This window comes from Crocuta crocuta, unplaced genomic scaffold (assembly GCF_008692635.1).
Source record: "Crocuta crocuta isolate KB4526 unplaced genomic scaffold, BGI_CrCroc_1.0 scaffold13, whole genome shotgun sequence".
Lineage (NCBI taxonomy): Eukaryota > Metazoa > Chordata > Mammalia > Carnivora > Hyaenidae > Crocuta > Crocuta crocuta.
This window is the reverse complement of record NW_027530007.1, coordinates 312,756-339,662: the sequence shown is the minus strand read 5'-3', so window position 1 is coordinate 339,662 and position 26,907 is coordinate 312,756. Positions and strand designations below refer to the sequence as shown.

General features: G+C 41.9%; 1 protein-coding gene across 4 annotated transcripts in view; it reads left to right on the top strand.

The window, feature by feature from the left end:
• VPS13D (vacuolar protein sorting 13 homolog D) overlaps positions 1-26,907 on the top strand; it is a 251,706-nt gene that overhangs the window by 30,411 nt on the left and 194,388 nt on the right. For all 4 annotated transcript variants that reach the window (XM_077763779.1, XM_077763778.1, XM_077763781.1 and 1 more), the window contains exons 18-23: positions 1,117-3,330; positions 5,110-5,261; positions 7,937-8,968; positions 13,014-13,104; positions 15,093-15,219; positions 17,028-17,208. In XM_077763779.1, coding sequence (XP_077619905.1) covers positions 1,117-3,330; positions 5,110-5,261; positions 7,937-8,968; positions 13,014-13,104; positions 15,093-15,219; positions 17,028-17,208 — 3,797 coding nt within the window. The remainder of the gene's footprint in view (positions 1-1,116; positions 3,331-5,109; positions 5,262-7,936; positions 8,969-13,013; positions 13,105-15,092; positions 15,220-17,027; positions 17,209-26,907) is intronic.

Sequence of the window (26,907 nt, the reverse complement as noted above, 5' to 3'; positions counted from 1 at the left end):
TTTATTGTTTACCTTGAGATGCGAGGGAAGAAAGAGGATTCATGGGGTAAAAGGTCGAGGAAGCTTATCTCAGCCTTCTCTTCACTGAGGTAAGACCCAAAAGAGAAGAAGTAGAGGATTTGCACAGGAGTGGGAAACTTTGGTGCTATGGGGAATGTTTAAGGGGAATTAGATCTGAAGAAAAGGATCTCACAACCATGGAAAGCACCTATTTCAACTTGTGCAGCATAAACATGTTGCTGGGATGTGGGTGAGAGAACCCAGTGGTGTGATTTTGTAGTTGACTCTGCACTGAGCCGTACAAGACTGGGTTGTAGAAGTCTGCAGAAGAGAGGGGTGGAGGGTGAGCTCTGGGGCTGGAACATGTTGCTGAGCAGTTACTGCTTGCCAGCACTGATCTGGGCACTCGGGGTATTGGTGACTAAGACAGATGAGACCTGTGTCCTTTGGGAACATTCTAGTGTAGGGGACAAGATGAACACTCTAGACAAATGTAGGAGAAGGTAAGCAGACAGATGATTGTGGAGAGTGACGTGAGAAAGGCTTGTGAGTAGGACGCCTGGGTGGCTCAGTCAGTTAAGTGTCTGACTTCGGCTCAGGTCATGATCTCTTAGTTTGTGAGTTCGAGCCCCGTGTTGGGTTCTGTGCTGACAGTTCAGAGCCTGGAGTCTGTTTCAGATTCTGTGTCTGCCCCTCTTTCTGCCCCTCCCATGCTCATGCTCTGTCTCTCTCTGTCTCTTGATGAGAAAAACATGAAAAAAAAAAAAGGCTTCGATGAGAAATAAAAACATTAAAAAAAAAAAAAGGAAGGAAGGCTGGTGAGCGTGGCTCGCGGTGGTGCAGCTCGGGTGGCAGGGAAGCTGGCTACTGGTCCCTGCCCCCTGTCGTGTGTTCTGTGTCAGTGGGGCTCCGTCTTGGAATTCTCTGTTGTGTCTTGATTTCAAAATGAATAAATAAGTTACACTGAATCACTGGTAAAATTAGAATGTTATGCTTGGAGCTTTCATCCATTTATTTTGTAGAGTTGGGGGTTGGTTGATTCTCTCTTTTAATTATTACATGAAAGAGTAAGGAAGGAGTAGACATAGACCCCTAATCTTCTCTTTTTTATCGCAGATGACTCCAAGAGGAAAAGTGGGGATGGGCCAGCCTCTGAAGAGAACCAGTTTAGTGATGATGAATATAAGACGCCTCTGGCCACACCCCCCAACACCCCACCTCCTGAGACAAACAGCAGTAATGGAGGGAAAACACCTCCATTTCCTGGAGTTGAATTCAGTGAAGAACAGCTTCAAGCCCATTTAATGAGCACGAAGATGTATGAGAGGTACTCCCTCTCATTTATGGACCTCCAGATCATGGTCGGACGAGTGAAGGACAATTGGAAGCATGTCCAGGATATTGATGTGGGACCAACCCACGTGGTTGAGAAATTCAATGTTCACCTACAGTTAGAACGGCGGTTGATTTACACTTCAGACCCCAAGTACCCTGGAGCCGTGCTCTCGGGCAACCTGCCAGACTTAAAAATCCACATCAACGAAGATAAAATATCTGCTCTAAAGAATTGCTTTGCTCTCCTGACCACCCCAGAAACGAAGACTTCTGACACTCAGTTTAAAGAGAAGATTTTTCCCCAAGCTGGGCAGCGGGGAAGTTTGCAAGACTCAGTAATGAATTTAACCCAGAGCTTTGTGATGTTGGAGCAGCATACCCGGGAGGTTTTGGTGGAGTCACAGCTGCTCCTGGCTGAATTTAAAGTGAACTGTATGCAGCTTGGTGTTGAGAGCAACGGCCGCTACATTTCCGTGCTCAAGGTGTTTGGGACCAATGCTCACTTTGTGAAGAGGCCTTATGATGCCGAGGTGTCCCTGACGGTTCATGGTTTGCTCCTGGTGGACACAATGCAGACATACGGTGCCGATTTTGACCTTCTGATGGCTTCACATAAGAACCTGAGCTTTGATATCCCAACGGGAAGCCTCCGGGATAGCAGGGCCCAGTCCCCTGTCTCTGGATCCAATGCGGCTCACCTCACTAATGCTGCCACGCTAAATGACCCGTCAGCTACTTGTGTTGCCCTTGACAAAATTCTCACCAAAGAACAGGAGTCCCTCATTAAACTGGAATATCAATTTGTGAGTTCAGAGTGTCCTTCGATGAATTTGGATAGCACTCTTCAGGTGATTTCATTACAGGTGAATAATTTGGATATTATCCTAAATCCAGAGACCATGGTGGAACTGATTGGCTTTCTTCAGAAATCTTTTCCCAGGGAAAAAGATGATTTGAGTCCTCAGCCTTTAATGACCGATTTTGAAAGAAGCTTTAGGGAAGAAGGAACTTACCAGTCTACATACGAACAAAACACCGAGGTTGCAGTGGAGATCCACAGGCTTAACTTACTGCTCGTTCGGACAGTGGGAATGGCAAATGGTGAGAAGCACGGCAGAAAAATCGCAACCGCGAGCATTGGCGGCACCAAAGTGAACGTCTCAATGGGCAGCACGTTTGACATGAATGGTTCTCTCGGCTGCTTGCAGCTTATGGACCTGACACAAGATAATGTTAAGAACCAGTACGTTGTCAGCATTGGGAATTCCATAGGCTATGAAAATATCATCAGCGATATTGGCTATTTTGAATCTGTATTTGTCAGGATGGAAGATGCAGCCCTCAGCGAAGCTTTGAGTTTCACATTTGTTGAGAAATCTAAACAGGAGTGTTTTCTCAACCTCAAGATGGCTTCCTTGCATTATAACCACTCTGCCAAATTCTTGAAGGAGTTGACCTTGTCCATGGATGAACTGGAGGAGAATTTCCGAAGCATGCTGAAAAGCGCAGCTACCAAAGTCACTACGGTACTAGCCACCAAGACAGCCGAGTACAGTGAGATGGTGTCGCTCTTTGAAACTCCAAGGAAGCCTCGGGAAGCCTCCATCTTCGAAGAAAACGAAATATATGGGTTTGGCCTCTCTGGGTCATGTTCCGACACCGTTAAGCTAATCTTGAACATAAACATCGAGTCCCCTGTTGTTTCGATCCCTCGGAAGCCCGGGAGTCCTGAGTTGTTGGTGGGACACTTGGGACAGATATTCATCCAGAATTTTGTGTCAGGAGATGATGAATCCAGAAGTGACCGTCTGCAGGTGGAAATTAAAGACATTAAGTTATATTCTTTGAATTGCACCCAGTTGGCAGGCAGGGAGGCTCCTGGGTCTGAAGTCAGCCGGGCGTTTGGTTCTCCTTCTGGGTCTGCCAGTGCCAATAGTCAGGAGGAAGCTCATTTCACCCGACATGATTTCTTTGAATCTTTGCATAGAGGTCAAGGTGAGGAGCGTAAATCTTTGGTCTCATTTCATCTAAAGATTCCCAACCCAAGTTATGTAGTACTTTGCTTAAAACAACAATTAAGTACCTTTTCGTTTAGAATTATCCCCAGTCAGGGGTGCCTGGGTGGTTCAGTGGGTTTACTGTCCAGCTCTGGCTCAGGTCATGATCTCATAGTTTGTGAGTTCAAGCCCTGCATTGGGCTCTCTGCTGTTAATGCAGAACCTGCTTCAGATCCTCTGTCCCTGTCTCTTTGTGCTCCTCCTCCACTCTTTCTCTCTGTCTCTCAAAAAAAAAAAAAAAAAAATCCCCTTATGAATATTTAAGAAATACAAATAGAATTTTAATAGAATGCTTTGTATCAGCTTGGTATGTTTTGAGTTTTTTCCATTAGATCCTATATTTGGCAAAATAAGATTTTTTTTTTAAAGTGGTGCTCTGTAACATTGGATGAGTGCTTATTTACAGGGATGCTTCAGAGGCTGGAGTCTGTTAGAGTATTATTTATTTTATTTTATTTTTAATTTTTTAATATTTTCATTTATTTTTGAGAGAGAGGGAGAGTGTGAGCAGGGCAGGGGCAGAGAGAGAGGGGGACAAAGAATCTGAAGCAGGCTTCAGATTCTGAGCTGCCAGTGAAGAGCCTGGGGGCTTGAACTCTTGAACTGCGGTATCATGACCTGGCCTAAAGTCAGACATTCAACCTACTGAGCCACCCAGGTGCCCCAATTTATTTTATTAAAAAAAATGTTTATTTTTTTGAGAGAGTGTGAACAGAGGAGGGGCAGAGAGAGAGGGACAGAGGATCTGCTCTGATAGCAGAGAGCTCCACGTGGAGCTCGAACTCACGAACCATGAGATCATGACCTAAGCCAAAGTTGGATGCTCAACTGACTGAGTGTCCAGGCACCCCTAGAGTATTATGTAATTTGGTCAAATACATCTGTTTTTTTTGTTGTTGTTGTTTTTTTCAGATCAAGCTGTAGGTCTTTGCTAGTTAAATATCGTAGTCCAAGACAGCTGGAGGAATTGACATAAGTGGAATATGAAATTTAGCCTGTGGATGTTATATTTCCTTACAGTATTCTTCCATTGTCTCTAATGGGTTGGCGGTCCAGGGTTTTAGGAATAAAATGCCTGTATTTGTGTTCTCGATCTGATCTGCTAAAACCAAACAGTTCAATCTGTTAGTCTTGGCATTTGCAGACATTAGGTGTGCCCTAAAACCTGGCTTTGCTTACTGGTGAAGAAATTCATGCCTTTGAGAATTTCTCCTTCTGTGGTTTTTAGATGTTAATTCACCAGTTCACTTAAATCCTTCCCCAAAGATTGTTTTCTCTGCTTGGGATAAGAGGTGTTCACTTAGAACCTGATATTGTTCATGATTTTGATGTAGGCCTGGTAAGAGGGATCAATCTGTAATTGAAAACTGGGTAGCAGATGAGCAGTTCGGTTTGGAAAATGCTGGCTTGGGAGCCTGAGGGCAGCTTAGAGACCTCACCTGGATTAATGTTCACCCCATTGTATTTTGAAGCCATTAAATGGAGCGTGTAATGAAAATATTGTTTCTTTTTATGTATAAATTTGTGTTGTACTCTGCAACTATAGGTTTTGTTCTTGGGATAATGATCAAAGTTTGTACTCATTTGTAGATCCCACATGCCAAGCTCTTCTGCCCTCTGTGCCCAAGAGGCTATTTTATATGCCCTGTGCTTAATCAGCAGCAATGCAGTAAATACTAGTTTTTCCAATCTGTCATTTTTTTCCCTGTCCTGCCAGCTTTTCACATCCTGAACAATACCACCATTCAGTTTAAACTGGAGAAGATCCCTATAGAGAGAGAATCTGAATTGACTTTCTCCCTTAGTCCAGATGACCTGGAAACTTCTAGCATCATGAAGATTGAAGGGAAATTTGTTAACCCGGTTCAGGTAAACACCTCGTTGATTTTCATGTCTGGACAGTTGAAGTTATATATTTACTTTCTACTTACAGCAGTATATTCACACCTTGTTATGTTGTATATGTGTATATATGAAACGTTAGAAGGAAAATATGTAAATTCAAAGATACATCGTGACTGTGTATTACTGCCGATAACTTGTTCTGTAAATGTGGAGCCCTTTTCTTGTTCCCTTTCATCGCCAGGGAATCGGTCTTGTTCGCCCCCTTCATGTGGAAGAGGTGAGTTGTGTAGAGGGAAAAGGCAGATCTTTGATTCCATGGCCATTCAGAAGCAGGCAAGCTTAATGCTGGAAAAGTCAGAGCCTGTCTTTCCCAGGAGGATATAGTTTGTCACTCTTTTGACATACTTGGCTCAGTGTATAAAACAATCTGATTATTTGAGCTGTTGACAGATCCTTTCAAGGGAGGATTAGTCTTATCCTTTTTGAAATGAAATGGACCAGGATAGGGATTGTGTGTGCATGCCCGTGTGCACGTGTGTGTGTGTGTGTGTGTGTGTATGCCGAGTATATATGTATGCAGCTGTCATCCTTTTTCCTTCAAAGGTGTTGTTCTTCCTGTTTTCACAGGGATAAGAGCAAAGAGCATATCGTTATAAAACAGTTAGGGACAGGCCAGTTCTTAGGTCAGTGGACCCCCGCCTTGGGCAGTAATCGGTTTCTAGTCTGTATCTGGCAGCTTCTCTGGAGTAACTCAGGAGTTAACAGACCACATGGACCTTTTAATATTTAAATTTTTAAAAAATGTTTTCATTTATGTTTTTTTGAGAGAGGGAGAGAGAGAAAGAGTGTGAGCTGGGGAGGGGCAGAGAGAGAGAGGGAGACATAGAATCCAAAGCAGGCTCCAGGCTCTGAGCTGTCAGCACACAGCCTGATGTGGGGCTTGAACTCGTGAACCGTGAGATCATGACTTGGGCCAAAGTCGGATGCTCAACTGACTGAGCCACTCAGGCGCCCCAGAATGTGTGGACCTTTTGACATCAGTGGTTCCTGAATAGGTGTCCCTGGGTGAGAGAACTTCCCTTTCTTGGTTAAGCATTTTTGCCTTATCAGTAGTGGCTACTAGGGTGACTTTTTCACCTTAAATCTAACATATGATATGAATTCTGTTAGATTATGTTGACTTATTATGATTACCATTGACTTACTGTGGTTTTGATGAAAATCTTCTAAAAATTAACTGTAAATAATTCTTCAAATTAATATTTAATAATTTAAATTTAAAATATTTTATTATGAAAAATTAAAACGTACACAAAGGTGGAATAGTTTAAAGTTTATTATTTTGATAGAGAAAGAGAGCATGTGCTCGGGGGAGGAGCAAAGAGAGAGGGAGAGAGAGAGAATCCCAAGCAGGCTCTGAGCTGTCAGCATGCAGCCTGATGCGGGGCTTGATCCCACGAACCGTCAGACCATGACCTGAGTTGAAATCAGGAGTTGGATGCTTAACCGACTGCACCACTGAGGCACCCCCATATAACATAATAAGTTTTAATCCATTTTTAGATTTCAGAGACATATTTGATTAGTTAAAATGTCTTTTCATTTTGGGTTTGTTTGAATCAGGGTCCAAATGAGACCTGTACATTGCGTTTGCATGATACATCGTGTGGGTCTCCGTTCAGTTTCCATCATGTTTTCCCTGCATGCTGTTACTTGGGAGAAGTCAGGCAGTTGCCCTTAGATTGTTCCACATTCAGATTTGGCTGTTTGGTTATGGCGGCCCTTGTTCCCCCACATTTCCTGTAAACCGTATTTTCACTCTACAGGTTTAACTGGATTCAGGCTCTTTTTGTGGCCAGAACACTTCAGCAGTGGTGCTGTGTCCTTCATATTGCATTATTTCAAGAGGCACGCAATGCTTGGTTGTCTCTGTGTTAGTGATGCTCAAATTGATGATTGTGTGCCGGTGACGAGAACCTGATCCGTCCGTCATAAAATTCCCTGTTGGTCATTCATAGGAGGGCTGATTCCATGGATGACCTTTGATGGGTTGCCTTAGTTCATTGGGGGCTGTAAAATGATCACTTTCTAACTCTCCCATTTCTACATCTGTTTGGAATTCTGCTGTTAAAAAAATTGCTCATAAATCTATCAAAAGCTTTTGTGAAAACATTTTTAATGAGAAATTGTAATTAAAAACCAAAGTGAGAGGAAACGTAAGTGATCATGACTTATCGTTATTATCATTAAAAAGCACTTTCTGTTTAGCTGAAGTAAACAAAGGTTATAACGCTAATTGGTGATGATCAGTGAGTTTTAGAACCCCGCGTCTTGTTTCTCAGTCCTGTGGTATAGCCATATTAGACTTTTGGCAGTATTCCCGTCAATTTCTGCTATTGTTTTTGTGGGGTTAGAAAGAGTGGTTTTGTTGATTCAGGCCTTACAGTCAACAGCCCTTATTGAACATTGATTGTGTAAAGATTATTTTGTGAGGTGCTGGGGGAGGCGGTGAGGGGGCCTCATCAGTGGACATGGGTCAGAGAGAGGGAAAGTCGGAGAAGAAACCGAAGGGATAATCCCTGCTGTCAACTTGAATGTCTTGGGGAAACCCATAAATGTCAACTATGGAAATTTGTGGGCGGTGCCTCTGAGTGTAGTTAATAATAGTGGAATAACGACATTTTTCTCTTTGACTACAGGTGGTGTTAGCAAAGCATGTATATGAGCAGGTTTTACAGACACTGGACAATCTCGTGTATAGTGAAGATCTGAATAAGTTTCCAGTCAGTGCTGCCTCCTCACCCTGCCCTAACTCTCCTCTGCCTTCCCTCAGTACCTGTGGAGAACCTTCCATTGAAAGGAAGGAAAATGGATTGTTCAGCCACTCCAGCCTTTCTAACTCTTCTCAAAAGTCCTTGTCTCTGAAGGAAGTCAAGTCCTTTACCCAGATTCAAGCCAACTTTTGTATCCCAGAGCTCCAAGTTCAGCTAAGTGGAGATCTGACTTTGGGGGCTCAGGGTCTCGTGAGCTTAAAGTTTCAGGATTTTGAGGTGGAATTCAGTAAAGACCATCCTCAGACTTTATCCATTCAGATTGCCCTGCGCTCTCTGCTCATGGAAGACTTACTGGAGAAGAATCCAGATTCCAAATATAAGAACCTGATGGTGTCTCGGGGGGCTCCTAAACCATCTAGTTTAGCACAAAAGGAATATCTTTCTCAGTCCTGTCCGTCAGTATCCAATGTGGAGTATCCTGATATGCCTCGGTCTCTTCCCTCCCACATGGAAGAAGCTCCTAATGTCTTCCAGCTGTATCAAAGACCCACCTCCATGTCCCGGAAGAAGCAAAAGGAAGTTCAAGACCAGGACTATCCCTTGACCCCACCCCCTTCTCCAACAGTAGACGAGCCCAAGATGCTTGCTGGAAAGAGTAAATTTGATGATTCCTTGGTGCATATAAACGTATTCTTGGTGGATAAGAAACACCCAGAATTCTCTTCCAGTTATAATCGCGTTAACCGGAACATTGATGTTGATTTTAACTGCTTGGATGTGCTGATCACACTGCAAACCTGGGTGGTGATACTAGATTTTTTTGGAATTGGCTCCACCGCAGACAACCATGCAATGAAAGTACCTCCTGAGGACACTCTACAAAATGTGAAGTCAGAATCAAATGTTCTAGTAGAGTCTGAACTTCAGGATCCAGTTAACACCAAGCTGGATCTCAAGGTATATCACTTCCCTTTCACTCTTTGAAGTTCTAAGAATGAACTTTGCTTTGTTTACTTATATGCACTTGTTGTACATTTACTTTAGAAAGTAGATCTTATTGGCGGGGGATTTATCTGTAGTCGTGTGGATACCTGTTAATATTTTAGAAGAGGTTTTCGTGTAAAGCCCATCAGGGGACGGGGAAAACAAATGGTTTAAGTAAGCTTCCGTATTTCCTTTGAGTTGTGCAGTTCAGGGGAAAGCCTTATTTCCTTGGATCCTCAGTTCCCTCATTTCCCATCATCCATCAGTTTGTTCGCCTTCCATCTTCCGACTCATTAAGATAACCGAGTGAGGTAATGCACATAAAGCACTTGGCTGGGTGTCTGCTACAGGGTAGCTACTCTGGAATGTGACGTTTAACCCCTCTCCCTGCTCACCTGTCTCCCTGCTCACTGAGATCGTTACTGGCTTTCACTGAGGCGACAGGCCAGCTGTCGAGAATGGAGTCTCAAGTCAGGCTGCGGGTCTGCATCCTGACACTTCTGCTGTAACCTATAGCTCTGTGGCCTTAGGCACAAGTTTTAGCTTCTCCCTCGATTTTCTCACTCGTAGACTGGGGGTGTTGGATGGTGTCCTCGTTGTCGGGATGTTGCAAGGATTCTGTGAGAACTAGATGAGCAAGGCCCTTTGCACAGCGCGTGGCAGGAAGTAGGCATTCAGTGAACGATAGCTAGTATTATTTTTGCTGCTCTGTGGCTCACCATACATACAACCTGTCCTTGGTACTCACACTGTGAATATTGAAGAGCACATAAAAAAGGTAGCCTTTGAATTTAAGGGTATTCTACTCTGTGTGCGAGCATGGTAAGATGTGTAAGCAGTTCGATTTAATTGACCATTTGGGGGCACACCGTAGCAGCTAGCACCTTCCAGAGCCCCGGGACCCCTGCGGTGGCTGGTAATGTGCATGCCTGGAGGGTGGAGTTCATCTACCTGCCTTCGCCAGTATAGACTCTTGCTGCCGGGGACAATCACGTTTAATCCAGTTGCTATCTTCTTCTTTCCTTAGCTCGCAGGAGGCTGCATTCTTCTAGAAAAGGAAGAGCTTTCAGGGCAGAGCTGGGCACGAGCCAGTTTCACTTCCCCCGCTCAGTGTCTGCGAGGGAGTGCCCTTGTAGAGCTCTGAGCCCTCCGGCACCTTGTTTAGCAAGATGAGTGGAAAATGGAGAGGCTTTAGCTGTTGCTTTGGACTTCATGGGTTTGTAGCCGTAACTTTGGTCTTGTGCCTGTGACGGAGGGCCTCAGGAACCCTTTGGTGTTGGGTGTAGAGGCGCTCTGGGGGGGCATTGCACCGATAGATTGTAGCTGGTTTCACAAGAGAACAAGACCAGACGATGCCCCTCGGCAGTGGGCTGTTTTAGAATAAGAATTTTTGAAAACATTTTTAGTGTGGGAATTTTCAAACATAACACAAATAGAATAGTTGAAGGAACTTCCATTTACTTTATCCCTTTGAGATTCATCAAATTTACTTTGTTCCTTTTTTCTTTTTGCTGAATTACTTTATTTTATTTTTTAATGTTTATTAATTTTTGAGAGAGAGACAGAGCAAGCACAAGTGGGAAAGGGGCAGAGAGAGAGGGAGACACAGAATCTGAAGGAGGCTCCGGAGCTGTCAGCACAGAGCCCCAAGTGGGGCTCAAACTCATGAGCTCTGAGATCATGACCTGAGCAAGTCACCCCTTGCTGAAGTGTTTTAAAGCAAATTCCAGATATAACATTTTACCTCTACATGCCTCAGTTGTCATTTCTAAAAAAAATGTGGACCTCATCTTACATAACTAATTCTAACTAAATTAATGAGAATTTCTTGGTATTTTGTAAGACTGTCTATAATCAGATCTTTCTGATTATTTCAAAATAGCCCTTTTACTGGTGGATTGTAGAGAAATGAGTGATTAAGAAACTTCCCTGTGATCTCTACAATTCACTGGAATACTTTGCTTTCCTGAGCCGTAGTTTCTTTGTTTACAAAATGGGGAGCATTAAATAAAATGGTATATGAGTCTTTTGAATGCGAGTTCAAGATAGGTTCACATGTTCCATTTGCTGTCATTTCTCCTAAATCTCTGTTGATTAAAGAAAACCGGTCTCATAGGGCGCCTGGGTGGCTCAGTTGGTTAAGCGTCCGACTTCGGCTCAGGTCATGATCTCACGGTTTGTGGGTTCAAGCCCTGCGTCGGGCTCTGTGCTGACAGCCAGCTCAGAACCTGGAGCCTGTTTCAGATTCTGTGTGTGTGTCTCTCTCTCTCACCCTCCCCTGCTCACGCTGTCTCTCTCTCTCTCTCTCTCAGAAATAAATAAAACATTAAAAAAAAAAAAAGAAAGAAAACCGGTCTTTATTCCCCCCATGTCACTGGCTCGTAGAAACTGGGCTAGTGTGTCCTTTAGAGTGTCGCGCATTCTGGATTTGTCTTTCTGTTTTCTTTTGGTGCCATTTGACTTCTTTTATCTTCTAATTTTAGAAGTGGAAGTTAGCTCTCGAGGCTTCATCAGATTTGGGTTCAGCTTTTTGTTAAGCACAGGTGGTGGGTTGTGCTGGGTGCTCCTGTTGTATTATGCTGGAGAGGTTGCAGCGTCTGGTTGTCCCACTTTTAGGGACACTAGGATTTGCACTGAGAATGGGGTCAGGTGGTGACAGCTGGATTCCTCTAATGGAGGCATTTTTAGCTCCATCATATTTGTTATTTCGGTGATTGAGCGGCTGACGGTTTTCTGTTTCCCTCCTACTGGATAATCTCGTCTGCCTGAGACCCGTGTGTCTGGGTCAGAAGCCTTTCTGCCGCGGAGCCTCTGTGGGCTGGAGGGGCCTGTAAGGCCCTGCACCCCAAATGACCCCCTCCCTTTTTCTCCACCCTCCTCTGCCAAAGTTCCTCCTCCCGCCTTTCTTCCTATTCTTCTCTTTCTTTCTTCCCTGTCTTTTTCCTTCCTTATTTATCGTTCATTCATCAAGACGTTTCCTGAGCACCTACTTAGTGGTAGGCATTGAAGGGAAAGGGGTGAGTGTGGCGTTTGGAAGCGGGCGATGTGAATTGAGGTTTGATCTCCTCTCTTCCTTCTCTCCATCTGATCCCTTGTCCCCAGTGAGGTTCCTGACTCAACACACTAAGTCAGGTTCCTGACTCAACACACCTACAGCTAGAAGTCCTTTGAATGTTTAAAACGACCATGTTACTATACAGAGTTTATTGGATTTTTTTTTAAGTTTGTTTATTTATTTTGAGAGAGAGGGTGAGAGCGAGTATGAGCCGGGGAGGGGCAATGAGAGAGGGAGAGAGAGAATCCCAAGCAGGCTCTGTGCTGTCAGTGTAGAGCCCAGAGTGAGACTCCATCTCATGAACCTTGAGATCCTGACCTGAGCCGAGATCAAGAGCTGGACGCTTAACCGACTGAGCCCCCACGTGCCCCCAAACTGAATTTATGTGTTACAAAGAGTGCGGATCCTAAGGCAGAGGGTTTTGGCTTCCTTCTATTTCTGCTTGTCCCTCAAAAAGAAAATGTTTGGTTGTGACTCCTAGGTGAAGTCCCAGTTGGTCGCCAGGGGCTTCTGTTAAATATTCGCCCAGGGATTAAGCAGGATTCTAAATCCTATTTTGCTTAGACAGATTTCTCAGGGTGAGACTTGACTTAACGAACTTCTGTGAGTGATTACAGGCTAGTGCAGTGTTAAACACAAGTGCAAACAATGAGAAAAATTGTTCTACAACATAACCCATCTCACTAACAGTATAGACAAGGCGACTGCAGAGATGATACCACGGGCCCTGGGGTTTGGGGTGTCTGGCGGAGCCCCTTTCTCCCCAGCCCTCTCCTTAGGGCATGTGGTGCGACTGCCAGGGAGGGCCGAGAGGGCACTGGCGTCATCAGGAGCGCTGCCTCGCGTTTCCTGGGCTCGGTTGCACCTTCCTCCGGTGGGGGGGGGGGGGGCGTTGCTTTTAGCCCAAAAGCTGCCTTTCCTCCCCCAGTGAGTTCTGCCTTGCTTTGTGTCCCTCGTTCTCAGGTGCATTCGCTGTCTCTCGTGCTGAATAAGACCACCAGTGAGCTGGCCAAAGCGAGTGTGTCCAAGTTGGCGGCACACCTGGAAATGATTGGTGAGTGGGGTGGCCTCAAACTTGCACAGCTTGGTAAGAATTTGAACCCCCATCTCCTCCTCGGCTCACAAATTAGATTGTCCTCCATGCTGAGCAAAGTGTGGCACCACTGGCTTGACGGCGGTTGTTCATCTGTGATTTGTGGCAGTGGCTCCCAAATACCGGCTTAGGGATTGGAATCATGTGGACAGCTTGTTAAAAATGCAGGGGTCTGGGGCCCCTGCCCTGTACCCAAAATAGGATTCATTAGGCTGAGATGGGGCCCTGGCACCTCTCTGTGTTTTTAACAAACTCTCTCTGGGGTGACTCTATAATTTTATTGGTCCCCATTGGGACATTTTGAGAGTGAAAAGGGACATTGTGAATACTTACCCCTGGGAAACCCGGGGGTAGGCTCACTCTAGTGCCCCAAAGAGAGGGAACCTTCAGTGGGGGGCAGGACCGCAGGCAGGACGATGTGGCAGAGCCGGCACTCTTTCTGGTGGGACGCCGCAGGCGGAAGTTCTTAGCTGAACACAAGGGATCAGCCACATCAGGTTCTAAATAGTAGAGGTTTATAAAGTGTGAATAAAACACCCCTCCTTCCTTAGTAATGGAAGATCACAGAGCTCAGATGGTGACTGTAGTAAAACCAGGAATGTCTTTTGGGGGAAGGAATGAGCTGAAGTTGAGATTTCATGTCTGATATAAATTAATTTATAAAAGCTCGGAAGAGAGAGGTCTTTAAAATTGGGAGAAGCTTGGGTGTTTTTGTTAGGCGATGTGAAGAGTCCAAAATAAGTATGTGTCTTCAGTTCACTGAGAGCTGAACTAGCATATGCCAGGTGTAAACACTAAGTCACGGCTTTGTAGTGCCAATTATGATAAAATTTGTTTTATGGAAGCAGCAGTTTGCAGTATCGCTTTTTAATATCTGTACCATGTAAAGAATGAGTCATTGTAGGTGCACACCCCAGGTGCGCGTGTTTTAACCTCCTCCTTTGTTCTTTTCCACCTTCAGGGGGTTTCACGCTTGTGACACCAGAGCAGCTTTAAATCTTGTCTCCAGTGTCTGTCTCATTAATTAATTGCACTTTTTTATTAAATCACACTAACATGTTGCCTGAATGCCTGACATATCTGACACTTCCTCCTTTATTCTCTTATCCATCATGCAGTTAATAGACCTTATGCTGTTTCACTAATTCTAATTAGTGGTCTTCATCTCAGAAATGATCCCGTTCTGTCTGTATTTAGAAATGTTTTTTTTTTAGGGATGCCTGGATGGCTGAGTCGGTTAACCATCTGACTTCGGCTCAGGTCGTGATCTCAGGTTTGTGGGTTCGAGCCCTGTGTCGGGCTCTGTGCTGACAGCTCAGAGCCAGGAGCCTGTTTTGGATTCTATGTCTCCCTCTCTCTCTGTCCCTTCCCTGCTCGCTCTCTGTCTCTCTCTCTCTCAAAAATAAATGTCAAAAAAAAGTTTAAAAAATTTTTAAAGTAATGTTTATTTTTGAAAGAGAGAGAGAGAGAAAGAGACAGAGACTGTGCACTAGCGGGGAGGGGCAAAAAGAGAGGAAGACAGAGAATCCCAAGCAGACTCCACACTCTCAGCGCAGACCCCAAGGTAGGACTTGAACTCATGAGCCGTGAGATCATGACCTGAGCCAAGTTACCCGACTGAGCCACCCAGGTGCCCCTGTATTTAGAAATGTTTTATCTTTTAATTTGTGTATGCATTTAGTTTAATTTCTTTCCCCTTGTAAAGGTTAAAGTATGACATTGTTGTAGTGTTTCAGCCCCCTTTGGACTTCTGCATTGATACTGTTTGAAATCTTGTGTAAAATGTTTTTGGTGGGTGCACTGGAATATGAAAATTTGCCTTCGACATTTAATTTGATTAAATATTGAAAAGTCTGAGGCATGTGTGGATCAGGTTTTGTTCCAGACATATTTAAGGTGTATGACAGAAAAAGATACATAGGGCCGTGTTCTATTTTTAACATCCCTAGATGGAGACCTGGCCTTGCAGGGAAGCATCGGGAGCCTGTCCCTAAGTGACCTTACAGCCCACGGAGAGTTCTACAGAGAGCGCTTTACTACGAGTGGAGAAGAAGCACTCATTTTCCAGACTTTTAAGTAAAAATACCCATTTTTCTCATTTCACCTTTTGTCATATTTGTTGCCGTTCCAAATTCTTACTGGCTAAACTAGTAGAAGTTTAAAAACATTTTTACCATCTTAGGTAAAATTGTATCTAGTTGCAAGGAATCCTGATTTGTAGTAAAATGGGTCTGTGTTGAAGTGGGTTACTACTCAGTCCTCATAAACAGATGGTGTGTGATTGAAATAACTTTTTTTTTTAAAGTAACCTCCACACCCAATGTGGGGCTCAAACTCACAATCCCAAGATCGAGGGTCGCATGCTGTACTAACTGAGCCAGCCAGACGCCCCGAAATAATTCTGAATTTTAAAAAGCCTGGGATCTCATGCTGGCTTCACACTGGCTTGTTATGTGGCCTTAGGCAAGTCACTTAATCTCCATGAATCAGTTTTTCTATCTAAATATTGAGAGGACAAAGTTAGATCAGTTTCCATCTAACTTTCAACGTTATGGAATGATTTCAGCCTGAGAAAGTTGTTAAAGGTATAGATGTTAAATTATATGAAGCATTTTTTTCTCTATAAAAGTGTATATTGAATCTTTCTTTCTCTCTTTCTCTCTTCCTTCCTTCCTTCCTTTCTTTTTTTGGTGTTTATTTTTGAGAGAGAGAGACAGAGCACGAGCAGGGGATGGGTAGAGAGAGAGACACAGAATCTGAAGCAGGCTCCAGGCTCCCAGCTGTCAGCACAAAGCCTGACACGGGGCTGGAACTCATAAACCTCAAGATCATGACCTGAGCCGAAGTTGGACGCTTAACCGACTGAGCCACCCAGGCACCCCTGAATTTTTTCAATTTTAGAATTTAGAGGACACTTTGAGGCCTATGTAGTTTTTAAAAGAATGGTCATCTCAGAAGGCTAAAGGTTTAAAATGGTGGTTTTTCAACATTTTGGGGAGCTGTTAGGAAATATAGGTATCCATCTCTGCCCCCAAATATTCTGTTCCAGGGTAGTTCTCAGCCTTTTTTTTTTTTTTTCAACCATTTGCTAAGGTGATTCTAATGTTCAACCACAGTTGAGAAAAACTGTTCCCAAAGATGTCTGAGAACTTTTTCTTCCATTTTCAGACTCTATTGAGAATGTAGATTGATGTGTTTATATTATTGCCTACCTTATTGGTATAATTCTTTGATAAGTGAGATAATTAATATAAAAGTCCTGGCACAAAACAGATGCTTAAGCAACTGTGAGTTTCTTTCCCCAGTGACTGTGGCCCATATAATTTATTATTATGATTCCATGCCCATTAAATTCAAAACCATTCATAAAAGTTTCCTAATTTGTCATGGAAAGTACATGCTAAACGTCTTTGGCCTGCATTTCACTGAAGTAAACAGAAGACTTCTTTTCAGGAGACCATTTTCCCCAGAAACACTGATTGCATTGCCTCATTTTCTTTCCCTATTGTTTCATGGCCTTATTTTTTTACCTTTCGAGTGCTTATTGTTACAGTCTTTGAGCAGGAGTAATCATCTTTTCCTAAAGGCAGGGAAAGGGGCTCCGGTGGAATCACAGGCGTGAGTTCTGGAATCAGGAGTTCAGCGCCAGAGCTGCCCACCTGTTCGCAGCCTTGGCTGTCAACACCAGACTCTCATTTAAAATCCTCAACTCATTGCCGCAGCTTAGAAAGGGAGTAATTACTGAGTAGCTCTGTCAAACCTGATTGCGGATTTGCATTTTAATAGTTAAAGCTGTTTTCTAGGGAAACCCCTAAGTGAGCCTGTTTTCTTCCAATACTAACTTGTATCTTGCTGTCAAGTCACATTTTTGCCCTTGTTCCCAGATACGGACGGCCCGACCCTCTGCTTCGGAGAGAGCACGACATTCGAGTGAGCCTCCAGATGGCCTCTGTACAGTACGTGCACACGCAGCGTTTTCAGGCGGAGGTCGTGGCCTTCATTCAGCATTTCACTCAGCTGCAAGATGTGCTGGGGCGCCAGCGAGCTGCCATTGAGGGGCAGACGGTAGGAAGGCTCCTTTCTCCAGCTGCTTTCCCAGTTTGACCGATAAGTAGCACTTTTAAGCCTCTAGAGCGAAGTCTGGAAAATTTCCCTGAAAACAGTGAAGGTCTTCGGGTAATGTTATGCTTACTAGTGTCCTCCATGCAGCTGATTGTCTACAGAAATCTTACTATAGTTGGGGAGCTTCTATTTCTTTTTCATTGTACCATGTTTTAATGACTTTTAAGGTTTAGCTTAAGCTTCCTCTAAAGAAGATAAACAAAATTTATGGCTAACACTTAAGACTTCTGGTCCCTTTTAGTACTTTTTAGTTGGGATCCTTCTCTTGGAGAGTGTTTCCAGAGAACATATCTGTTATATGAAGAGAGTTTTCTTCCCAAATAGATTAGAGATTCCCGACTTCTTAGTTCATAGTTTTTTTAGTGTCTTAAAAATATTTTCACTGCACATCCTAAGCCAAAAGACACACTGAATGGTCTTTCCATTTAAAAAATAATTAAGTCTAAACAACTTAGTAAGTCCGCATGTTCTAACGACTTAGTTGCTGTTTAAAAAATAACACATAAGTGAAAGACTAATATTTTTATGTCCCTCGTGGATAAATTACTTGCCAGTGGGGATGAATGTGCCCATCGGGCAGTGTGCAGCTTCTCAGACTTGGAACCAGGCCGCACATGGCAGCCTTCATTTCCTGTCCCACACTGGCTTTTTATCACCACAAGTGCTGAAGACCCAGCTTTGCAAAGCTGTGACAACATAGGAAGGAATCTAGTATGATCTAACGCTGAACGTGAACTACCTCAGTCTAGCACATGCAGCATACAATGGATGATGTATTTCCCTCAAAAATTTAAAATGCCCTGGCACGCACACATGGGAGTGTGTGGCGGCGTCTTGTGGTGTCTTGGCATAGGGTTTGAGAACCACAGAACATGATTACAATGTAGTCCTTTGTAAAACTTATTTATGTAATTATTATATTTTTAAATGTTTATTTCCTTACTTTGAGAGAGAGCATGTGTGCAAGTGGGAGAAGGGCAGAGAGAGGGAGAGAGAGAATCCCAAGCAGGCTCTGTGTTGTCAGCCCAGAGCCTGATGTGGAGCTCTATCCCACAAATTGTGAGATCATAGCCTGAGCCTAAACCAAGAGTCAGACACTTAACTGACTGAGCTACCCAGGTGCCTCAAAAGTTATTTATTTTTGAATTTCATTACGTAAAAGATTAAATAAATAGATACTATCTTCATAGTGACAACATTTAAAATTTTTTATTCTGTTATTTTTGAATTTTATTAAAAAAATTTTTTTTAAATCCAAGTTAGTTAACATATAGTGTAATAATGGTTTCAGGAGTAGAATTTAGTGATTTATCACTTACAAAGAATACCCATTGCTCATCCCAACAAGTGCCCTCCTTAATGCCCATCACTCATTTAGCCCCTTCCCCAGTCAACACCCCCTCCCCAGCAACCCTCAGTTTGTTCTCTGTATTTAAGAGACTCCTATGGTTTGCCTCCTTCTGTTTTTATTTTTTCTTCCCTATGTTCATCTGTTTTGTTTCTTAAATTCCACAAGTAAAATCATACAATGTTTCTTTTTGTCTGACTTATTTTGTTTAGCATAATACACTCTAGTTCCATCCACATTGTTGCAAATGGCAAGATTTCATTCTTTTTCATCCGAGTAATATTCCATTGTGTGTGTGTGTGTGTGTGTGTACATCACATCTTCTTTATCCATTCATCAGTCAGTGGACATTTGGGCTCTTTCCATAATTTGGCTGCTGTTAATAGTGCTGCTGTAAACATTGGGACACATGTGTCCCTTCAAATCAGCAGTTTTGTATTCTTTGGGTAAATACCTAGTAGTGCAATTGCTGGATAGTAGGGTGGTTCTACTTTTAATTTTTTGAGGAGCCTCCATACTGTTCTCTAAAGTGGCTGCCAGCAGTGCAGAACTGTTCCCCTTTCTCCACGTCCTTGCCAACATCTATTGTTTCCTGAGCTGTTCATTTAAAAAAATTTTTATTTTAAAGGGGAGCGTGGGTGGCTTAGTTGGTTAAGTATTCAACTCTTGATTTCAGCTCAGGCCATGGTCTTGTGGTTTGTGAGTTCAAGTCCCACATTGGGCTCTCTGCTGTCAGTGTCGGGCATGCTTCAGATCCTCTGTCCCCTTCTCTCTCTGTCCTTCCCCTGCTCGCACTCTATCTCACTTTCTCTCACAAATAAAGAAACATTAAAAAAATTTTAATTTAAATTATTTGAATATGTTACATATTGATTTAGTACAGAATCAAAGTAAAAGGACATTTGGAGAAAAGTCTTCTTCTCAATTACTTTTCCTCAACCACCCAGTTTCTCTCCCTGGAAACAGTATTACCAGTTTCTTGTGTATCTTTGAGAGAATATGTATACATATGTGTGTATATATACACATATATATATGTGTGTGTGTATATATATTTTAAATAACAAAGCACAGTCAAATTGTAGGGAATATGGATAAAAATAATCAGTTTTACCAAAGTACACCCCAGGTATGTTTTCATTGTTTTCTTAATTTCTCCCTGTGCATGTTTCCATGGTTGTAATCAGAGTGTATAACCTTCCCCCCCCCACCTCTAGAAACTTTTAAAACAAATTTATTAGGTGACACACATAAAAGATTATTTGTAGCATGTAAGTTTCAAAGTATGATAATAAAATGAACATTCATGAACCTGCCACCAAAATGAAAATGGAAACATTGCTTATGCTGCACATGTTCCTTCCCCATCTTGTTTCTTGTTTCTCTGTCAGCTCCTTACATAACTCTTCTCCTAATTCTTGGGTCTTCTAGTCCCTTAAAAAAAAAGTTTCCATATATCTTTTGTTTCATTTGTTTTGGCCTTTATAAAAATGATATTTAATGTTCTGTGACTTGCTTTTTTTTCCCATTTTCTTATTTCTCATTTATTTATTTATTTTTAAAGCTTACTTATTTTGAGAGAGAAAGAGTGTGCATGGGGGACAGGCAGAGAGAGAGAGAGAGTGAGAGAAAATCCCAAGCAGGTACCACACATCAGTGCAGAACCCGATGTGGGGCTCAAACTCACGAACTGTGTGATCACGACCTGAGTCAAAGTCAGACGCTTAACTGACTGAACTACCTACCCAGGGGCCCCGTTTTTTTATTTTCATATTGTCATTTAGTTAGGTACATTTGGGCTGTTACACGTGATTGAGTTTCATTTAATTTTACTGTTGTCTTTCATTTTGTGGAGCACGAACTTATCCATTTTCCTGTTGAGCATTTGGGTTGTTTACGGTGTTTTGCTGTTGTGTGCTTTGTCTCTCGGTGCATGTGTGAAGGAATTTCTTGGAGATACTTAGGAGCGGGGTTACTGGGCTATGGGGTACACTTGTGTTTATCCTTACAAAACAGTGCCAGATTGTTTTCCTAGACAGTTCTACATTCCCATTGCCAATGTATAAGGATTCATTCTAATTCATATCCTTGCCGACACTTGTATTGTTAACCTTTGTATTTTGGGTCAATAATGCTGTAAAATGGCATTATTGAATTTATGACCTACTTAGGATTTTTATTTCTTTTTTCTCTCTGTCTTTTTTTTTTTTTTTTAGAGAGAGCACAAGTTGGGGTGAGGGGCAGGGGGCGGGGAGAGTGTGTGAGAGAGAAAATCTTAAGCAGGCTCCATGCTCAGTGTGGAGTTAGACTTGGGGCTTAATCCTGGGACCCCGGGATCATGACCTGAGCTGAAATCAAGAATCGGATGCTAAACTGACTGTGCTACCCAGGCGTCCCTTATGTTTTATTTTTTAAATAACTAAAAAAATTTTAATTCTACCTATGTATGCTTTTTAAAAAACTGTTTGAAGTGAGAAATAGCACACAGTACATATAGCAATGTAACATGAAGTGTGTTAATTTTATGCATACACTTTTGGAAGCCAGCATGATAACCTTTTTCATAACGTGTTTCCATTTTACATAGCAGTCCTGTTTAATATCTGTATACTCCATCAAGTCAGTTTACTTAGTCATTTCCTTGTTTTTTAACACTTGTTTCCAGTTTTTCATTCTTATGAGTAATGCTTCTATAAATAGCTTTGTGTGCTTAATTTTCTTTCATTTTTTGAATTATTTTTGTAGTATTGAATCCTGTAAGTGTTATTGTTTGGTCAAAGCCATGAATGTTTTTGTGACTCTCAATATGATACTTTTAATAAATGTTGTCTTTTAGGATGATGTCCCCTAAATGATTATTTTCCCCTGTGTGGCTTAGGCAGCAGTGAGTTACGTGAGGAAATCAGTGGGGCTGGGAAATGACACTGTATGTTAGTGTGTCATTGGGTTTAACTTCCTGAGATAAGTAGAAATTGAACAGGTAAGTCTTTGAAATTTTTGTTATATCAAGTTATGCAAGACAAGTAGTCGTTCAGTAGACATTTAACGAATGATGGTTCTGTTTTGAGCAGTGTGGACTCAGAAGAAAAGCTGATCTTCTCAAGGATCTTTAATCGTGGCTGTTTGAATTACTTAGGTTTAAGGTTTTGCATTACTTAGATTTATGGAGAGAGCTAAAGACCTTTTATTTGCTAATAAGATTGAGGCTAATTTGAAGTTAGATTCCTTTCTCCTGATTGTACTGGTGACAGGTGGTGTCCTCTACCTTTGGCTTGTAGCTTGTGGGGTGTTTTTTTTAAGTTTATTTATTTACTTTGAAGGGGGGGAGGGGCAGAGAGAGAGGTGGAGCCAGCCAGTGCCCCTGTAGCTGGGTTTTTATTCCCATGTTTTCCAGGGTCTGTAAATGATGATCTGGTAGGACTTTACACTTTCTTCTTCATCTTGATGTTTGAAATTATAAGAGCATCATACAGCTTTATTGGGCCAAATAGAAATTGTTTCCTTTATTTTTTACACCAGGAGTGTGATACGGTTTTCCTATGTCTTCCGCTTTACATGTTGTTTCTTTTCGTTTGTTTAAACTAATGTATTCGTTGAGCAACCANTCATACAGCTTTATTGGGCCAAATAGAAATTGTTTCCTTTATTTTTTACACCAGGAGTGTGATATGGTTTTCCTATGTCTTCCGCTTTACATGTTGTTTCTTTCGTTTGTTTAAACTAATGTATTCGTTGAGCAACCAGAGGGTTAGATTTTTGGTGGAGCTAAGATGTGGTATTTGCATTCTCAAAATCTTGGTACAACAGTCTGGAGCCTGGGTGTCCCCACCATAAAGCTGTGTCACCGGTGGCGAGTTATTTTTCTTGCTGTTCTTCTTTCAACTCAGATATAGGAGGAAAACGAGATACCACAAATAAATATGCCGTAGATGTGCCAAATATTAGATTAATGATGCCTCGCAGCTCTCAGAGTGCTTTTATCTGTACTATTTGGTCCTTGTGACAAGTTGTTTGTCCATTTCTTTGAATTATTTAGTGAATGTTTGTCATACAGTCTTGTGTCACGTGCTAGGAACATCCCGGAAAACAAGAAAGACCAGGCCATTGCCCTAATGGAGCTTCTATTTTAGTGAGATGATATAAAACAGAAAGAAACAGAATTAGTTATGGTTATAGCCAGTGAGGGAGTGGTGGACAGGTGTGTTATTGCCATTTTATCAGTGAGGAGACGGAAGTTCTTAACCCTGCTTGTCTGGAACTCAGGCTACCTTGTGATTCAGCTTTTCCCAGTAACATGTAACTTTTAAGGCAAAGTAAGCGCTCTGCAGTGTGCCAGTAGTAGTTTATTCGTTTTGAATCTGCCCCTGAATACACTGAACTTTATAAATTAGAGCTGTGTGTGTATGTGTATATAGAAACTAGGACTGAAAGGGTGTGGGGTTGCCGTGCTAGTAGTAGCTCCTATAAGATGGCTTGTGAGTGTGTTAGGTGTGTCGTGTCATATGATCCTCACGCTAGCTCTTTAAGGGAGGGCCTATTCCTCCCATTTTACAGGTAAGCAGAGTGAGACCCTGCAGCCTAACAAGTTACCCATGCTGGCAAACTACTAAGTGGTCAGAGCGGGGATTCCAGCTCAGGTGGACAGGCTTCAGAGTTCCCATTCTGAATTCCTACACCAGACTGCCAAAAATGGTACCGCTGTTCGTCTCAGGAGGTGAGGTTATGGGTGATATCAGATTTCTTCTGTTTGTTTGGCTTTCCCATCTCAATTTGCCACAGTGAAGATGAGTAATTAGTAATTTTATAGTTTACTTAAAAAACAAAGGAAACAGGGGCACCTGGGTGGCTCAGTCAGTTAAGTGTCCGACTTCGGCTCAGGTCATGATTTCACGGTTCGTGGGTTTGAGCTCCGCGTCGGGCTCTGTGCTGACAGCTAGCTCAGAGCCTGGAGCCTGTTTCAGATTTGGTGTCTCCCTCTCTCTCTCTGATCCTCCCCTGCTAACGCTGTCTCTCTCAGAAATTAAAAAAAAAAAAAAAGCAAACAGGCAGTAGTCATGGGTTGATAGACAGTACCAACAAATCATGTACAGTTAGAAAGTGAAAACAGTATTTACTGCGTGGTAAATTCTCCTGACTTATTTATGTGCTTAACACCCAAGAAAGAAGAAGCTTTTATATTATGAAGGTTTTTTTCTTTTCTTGTATTTTTCTTTTTCTTTCTTTTTTATTATTTTAAATATAATTTATTGTCAAATTGGGTTACATACAACACCCAGTGCTCATCCCAACATCCTTTTAAAAAGTAGTGTTTTTTTTTATAGGTGACAAAAAAAACCCAAAAATATGAATAAGTAGATAATTAAGACTGTCTTGTTCTCACTGTTTTGTAATCTGTACTTTGATCAATGTATGAGAAACATTTCATTTTATTGGTGTATTATATTTTTTGCCATCTTTATTGTGGTGTAATTTACTTATATTAAGTTAACCAGTTTTAAGAGTACAATTGAGTGAGTTTTTACAATATCTACTGTCTTGTAGCCACTGCTACATTCAAGATTCTTCGAACATTTCTGTTATCCACAAAGTTTCCTCGTCTCCCTGTGCAAACAGGCCCCCTGATCCCTCCCTGCATCCTGGCGGCCTTTGGCCGGCTTTCTGTCATCATAGTTTTGCCTTTTTTTTTTTTTTTACAATTTTCTGTAAATGAAATCTTACAGCATGGCTGTATCTGACTTTTCTCACTTAGCATAATGCTTTTGACAGCCATCTGTATTATTACAAGTATCAGCACTGTGATTTCTTTTTATTGCTGAGTAGCATTCTGTTCTTTGAGTGTTAATACAGTTTGTTTATCCACTCACCCGCCTGGTGGACATTTCGGTAGTTTCCAGTTTGGGGCTCTTAGGAATAAAACTACTGTGAACATTTGCAGTGAAATCTTTGTGTGAACGTATGTTCCTCTTGATCAAATACCTAAGAGAGGAATTGCTGCTTCATGTAACTGTGTGCTTAACATTGTAAGAACCTGTTTTCATAATTGTTTTGCACCTGGCTGGCTCAGTCAGTAGAGCATGTGACTCTTGATCTCTGGGTTATGAGTTCGAGCCCCACATGGGGTGTGGAGCCTTCTTTAAAATAAAAATCATTCCCTAAAATAAAGAGTTTAGAAACGAATTGTAGCTATTTCAGATTCTTTGCTTTTTCATGTGGATTTTAGAATCAGCTTGTCAATTTCTACAATAAAGCCTGTTGGAATTTTGTTGGGGATTGTGTTGAATCTGTAGGTCAACTTTTGGAGATCGTTGACATCTTCGTTCTATTGAGTATTTTGTTTCTTGAGTATGGCATATTTCTCTGTTTATTTAGGTCTTTAGTTTTTCTTAGCAGTGTTTGTAGTTTTGAGTGTACTCATTTAATGTATCTTTTATTAAATTGATCCCTAGGCATTTCATATTTCTGATACTATTATAAGTGATAGCTTAAAAATTTTAATTTCTAGTTCTTTGTTGACTATATGGAGAAATACAGTTGATTTTTATACATTGACCTTGCATTCTGCAACTGTGCTAGATATACTTACCAGTTCCAGTTACTTTTTTGTAGATTCTTTAGGGATTTTTTACATAGATAATCATATTGTCTGTGAATAGAGTTTTACTTCGTCCTTTTTTTTTTTTAACTTTATAATGTTTGTTTATTTTTGAGACAGAGAGCATGAGCAAGGGAGGGGCAGAGAGAGAGGGAGACACAGAATCTGAAACAGGCTCCAGGCTCTGAGCTGTCAGCACAGAACCTGTTGCAGGGCTCGAACGCACGAACCTCAAGATCATGACCTGAGCTGAACTTGGACGCTCAACCAACTGAGCCACCCAGACGCCCCGACTTTGTCCTTTTCAGTCTGTATGCGTTTACTTTTTCTTCCCTCACTACCCTGACTAGGACTTCCAGTACAGTGTTGAATAGAAAGGGTAAGAGTAGACATCCCTGCCTTGTTTCTAATCTTAGGGGAACAGCATTCAGTTTTCTAGGGGTCGGCAGACTATGGCCTGTGAGAACACACACAGACACGCACACACACACACACATACACACACACATATAAAGTCGTACACACACACACACAAATATAAAGTCGTATTGGAATACAGCTACTGTCCTTAATTTACTTGTTGTCTGTGGATACTTTTACCATTTTCTTGATTTGTTATAGATCTTTGTACCTTGTTCCTGAGGGATATTAGTTTGTAGTTTTGTTTTTTTTTTAATTTTTTTTATTTTTATTTTTTTTATTTTTATTTTTTTTAATTTTTTTTTTGTTTTTTTTTTTAATAGAATAGAAAATAGTGTCTTTTCTGATTTTGGTAATGGAGCATGGTGTCCTTGTAGAATAATTTGGAAGTCTTCGCTTTTCTGTTTAGGAGAGTTTGTGTAGAATTGATATTATTTCTTTCTTTGTATATTCTGGATACAAGGCCTTTGGTACATGTGTTGTAAATATTTTCTCCCAGTCTATGGCTTTTTCCCCCCATTTTCTTAATAGTTCTGAAAAGCAGAAGTTTTTCATTTTGATGGAGTCTATTTTTTTTCTTTTATGGTTAGGGCTGTATTGTCAAAGAAATCTTTGTCTAGGTGAAAGGTGACAAAAATTTCTCCTGTGTCCTCTTCTAGAAGTTTTATAATTTTAGATTTCTTCCATTTTGAGTTAATTTTTTGAAGATTTAAGTTTATTTTGAGAGAAAGAGAGAGAGAGTGAGAGAGAGAGAGTGAGAGAGAGAGAGAGCAATCAAGGGAGAGGAATAGAGAGTCCGAAGCAGGTTCTGTGCTGTTAGCACATGATCCTGTGATCATGAACTGAGCTGAAATCAAGAATCTGATGCTCAACTAACTGAGCCACCCAGGCACCCCATGATTTCAAAAAAATTTTTTTAAATGTTTATTTATTTTTGCGTGACAAAGGGAGAAACAGAGCACAAGCAGGGGAAGGGGAGAGAGAGTGGGAGACACAGAATCTGAAAATGGCTCCAGGCTCTGAGCCATCAGCGCAGAGCCTGATGCAGGGCTTGAACTCATGGACCATGAGATCATGACCTGAGCCAAAGTCAGATGCTTACCGGACTGAGCAACCCATTGCCCCCCCCCCCATGATTTTTTTTTTTTTTTTTAAAGTAATCTCTGTACTCAGCATGGAGCTTGAACTTACAATGCCAAGATCAAGAGTTGCATACACTACTGACTGGGCTAGCCAGGTGCCCCTTGAGTTAATTTTTGTATTAACTGAAGTGAAGTGAGAG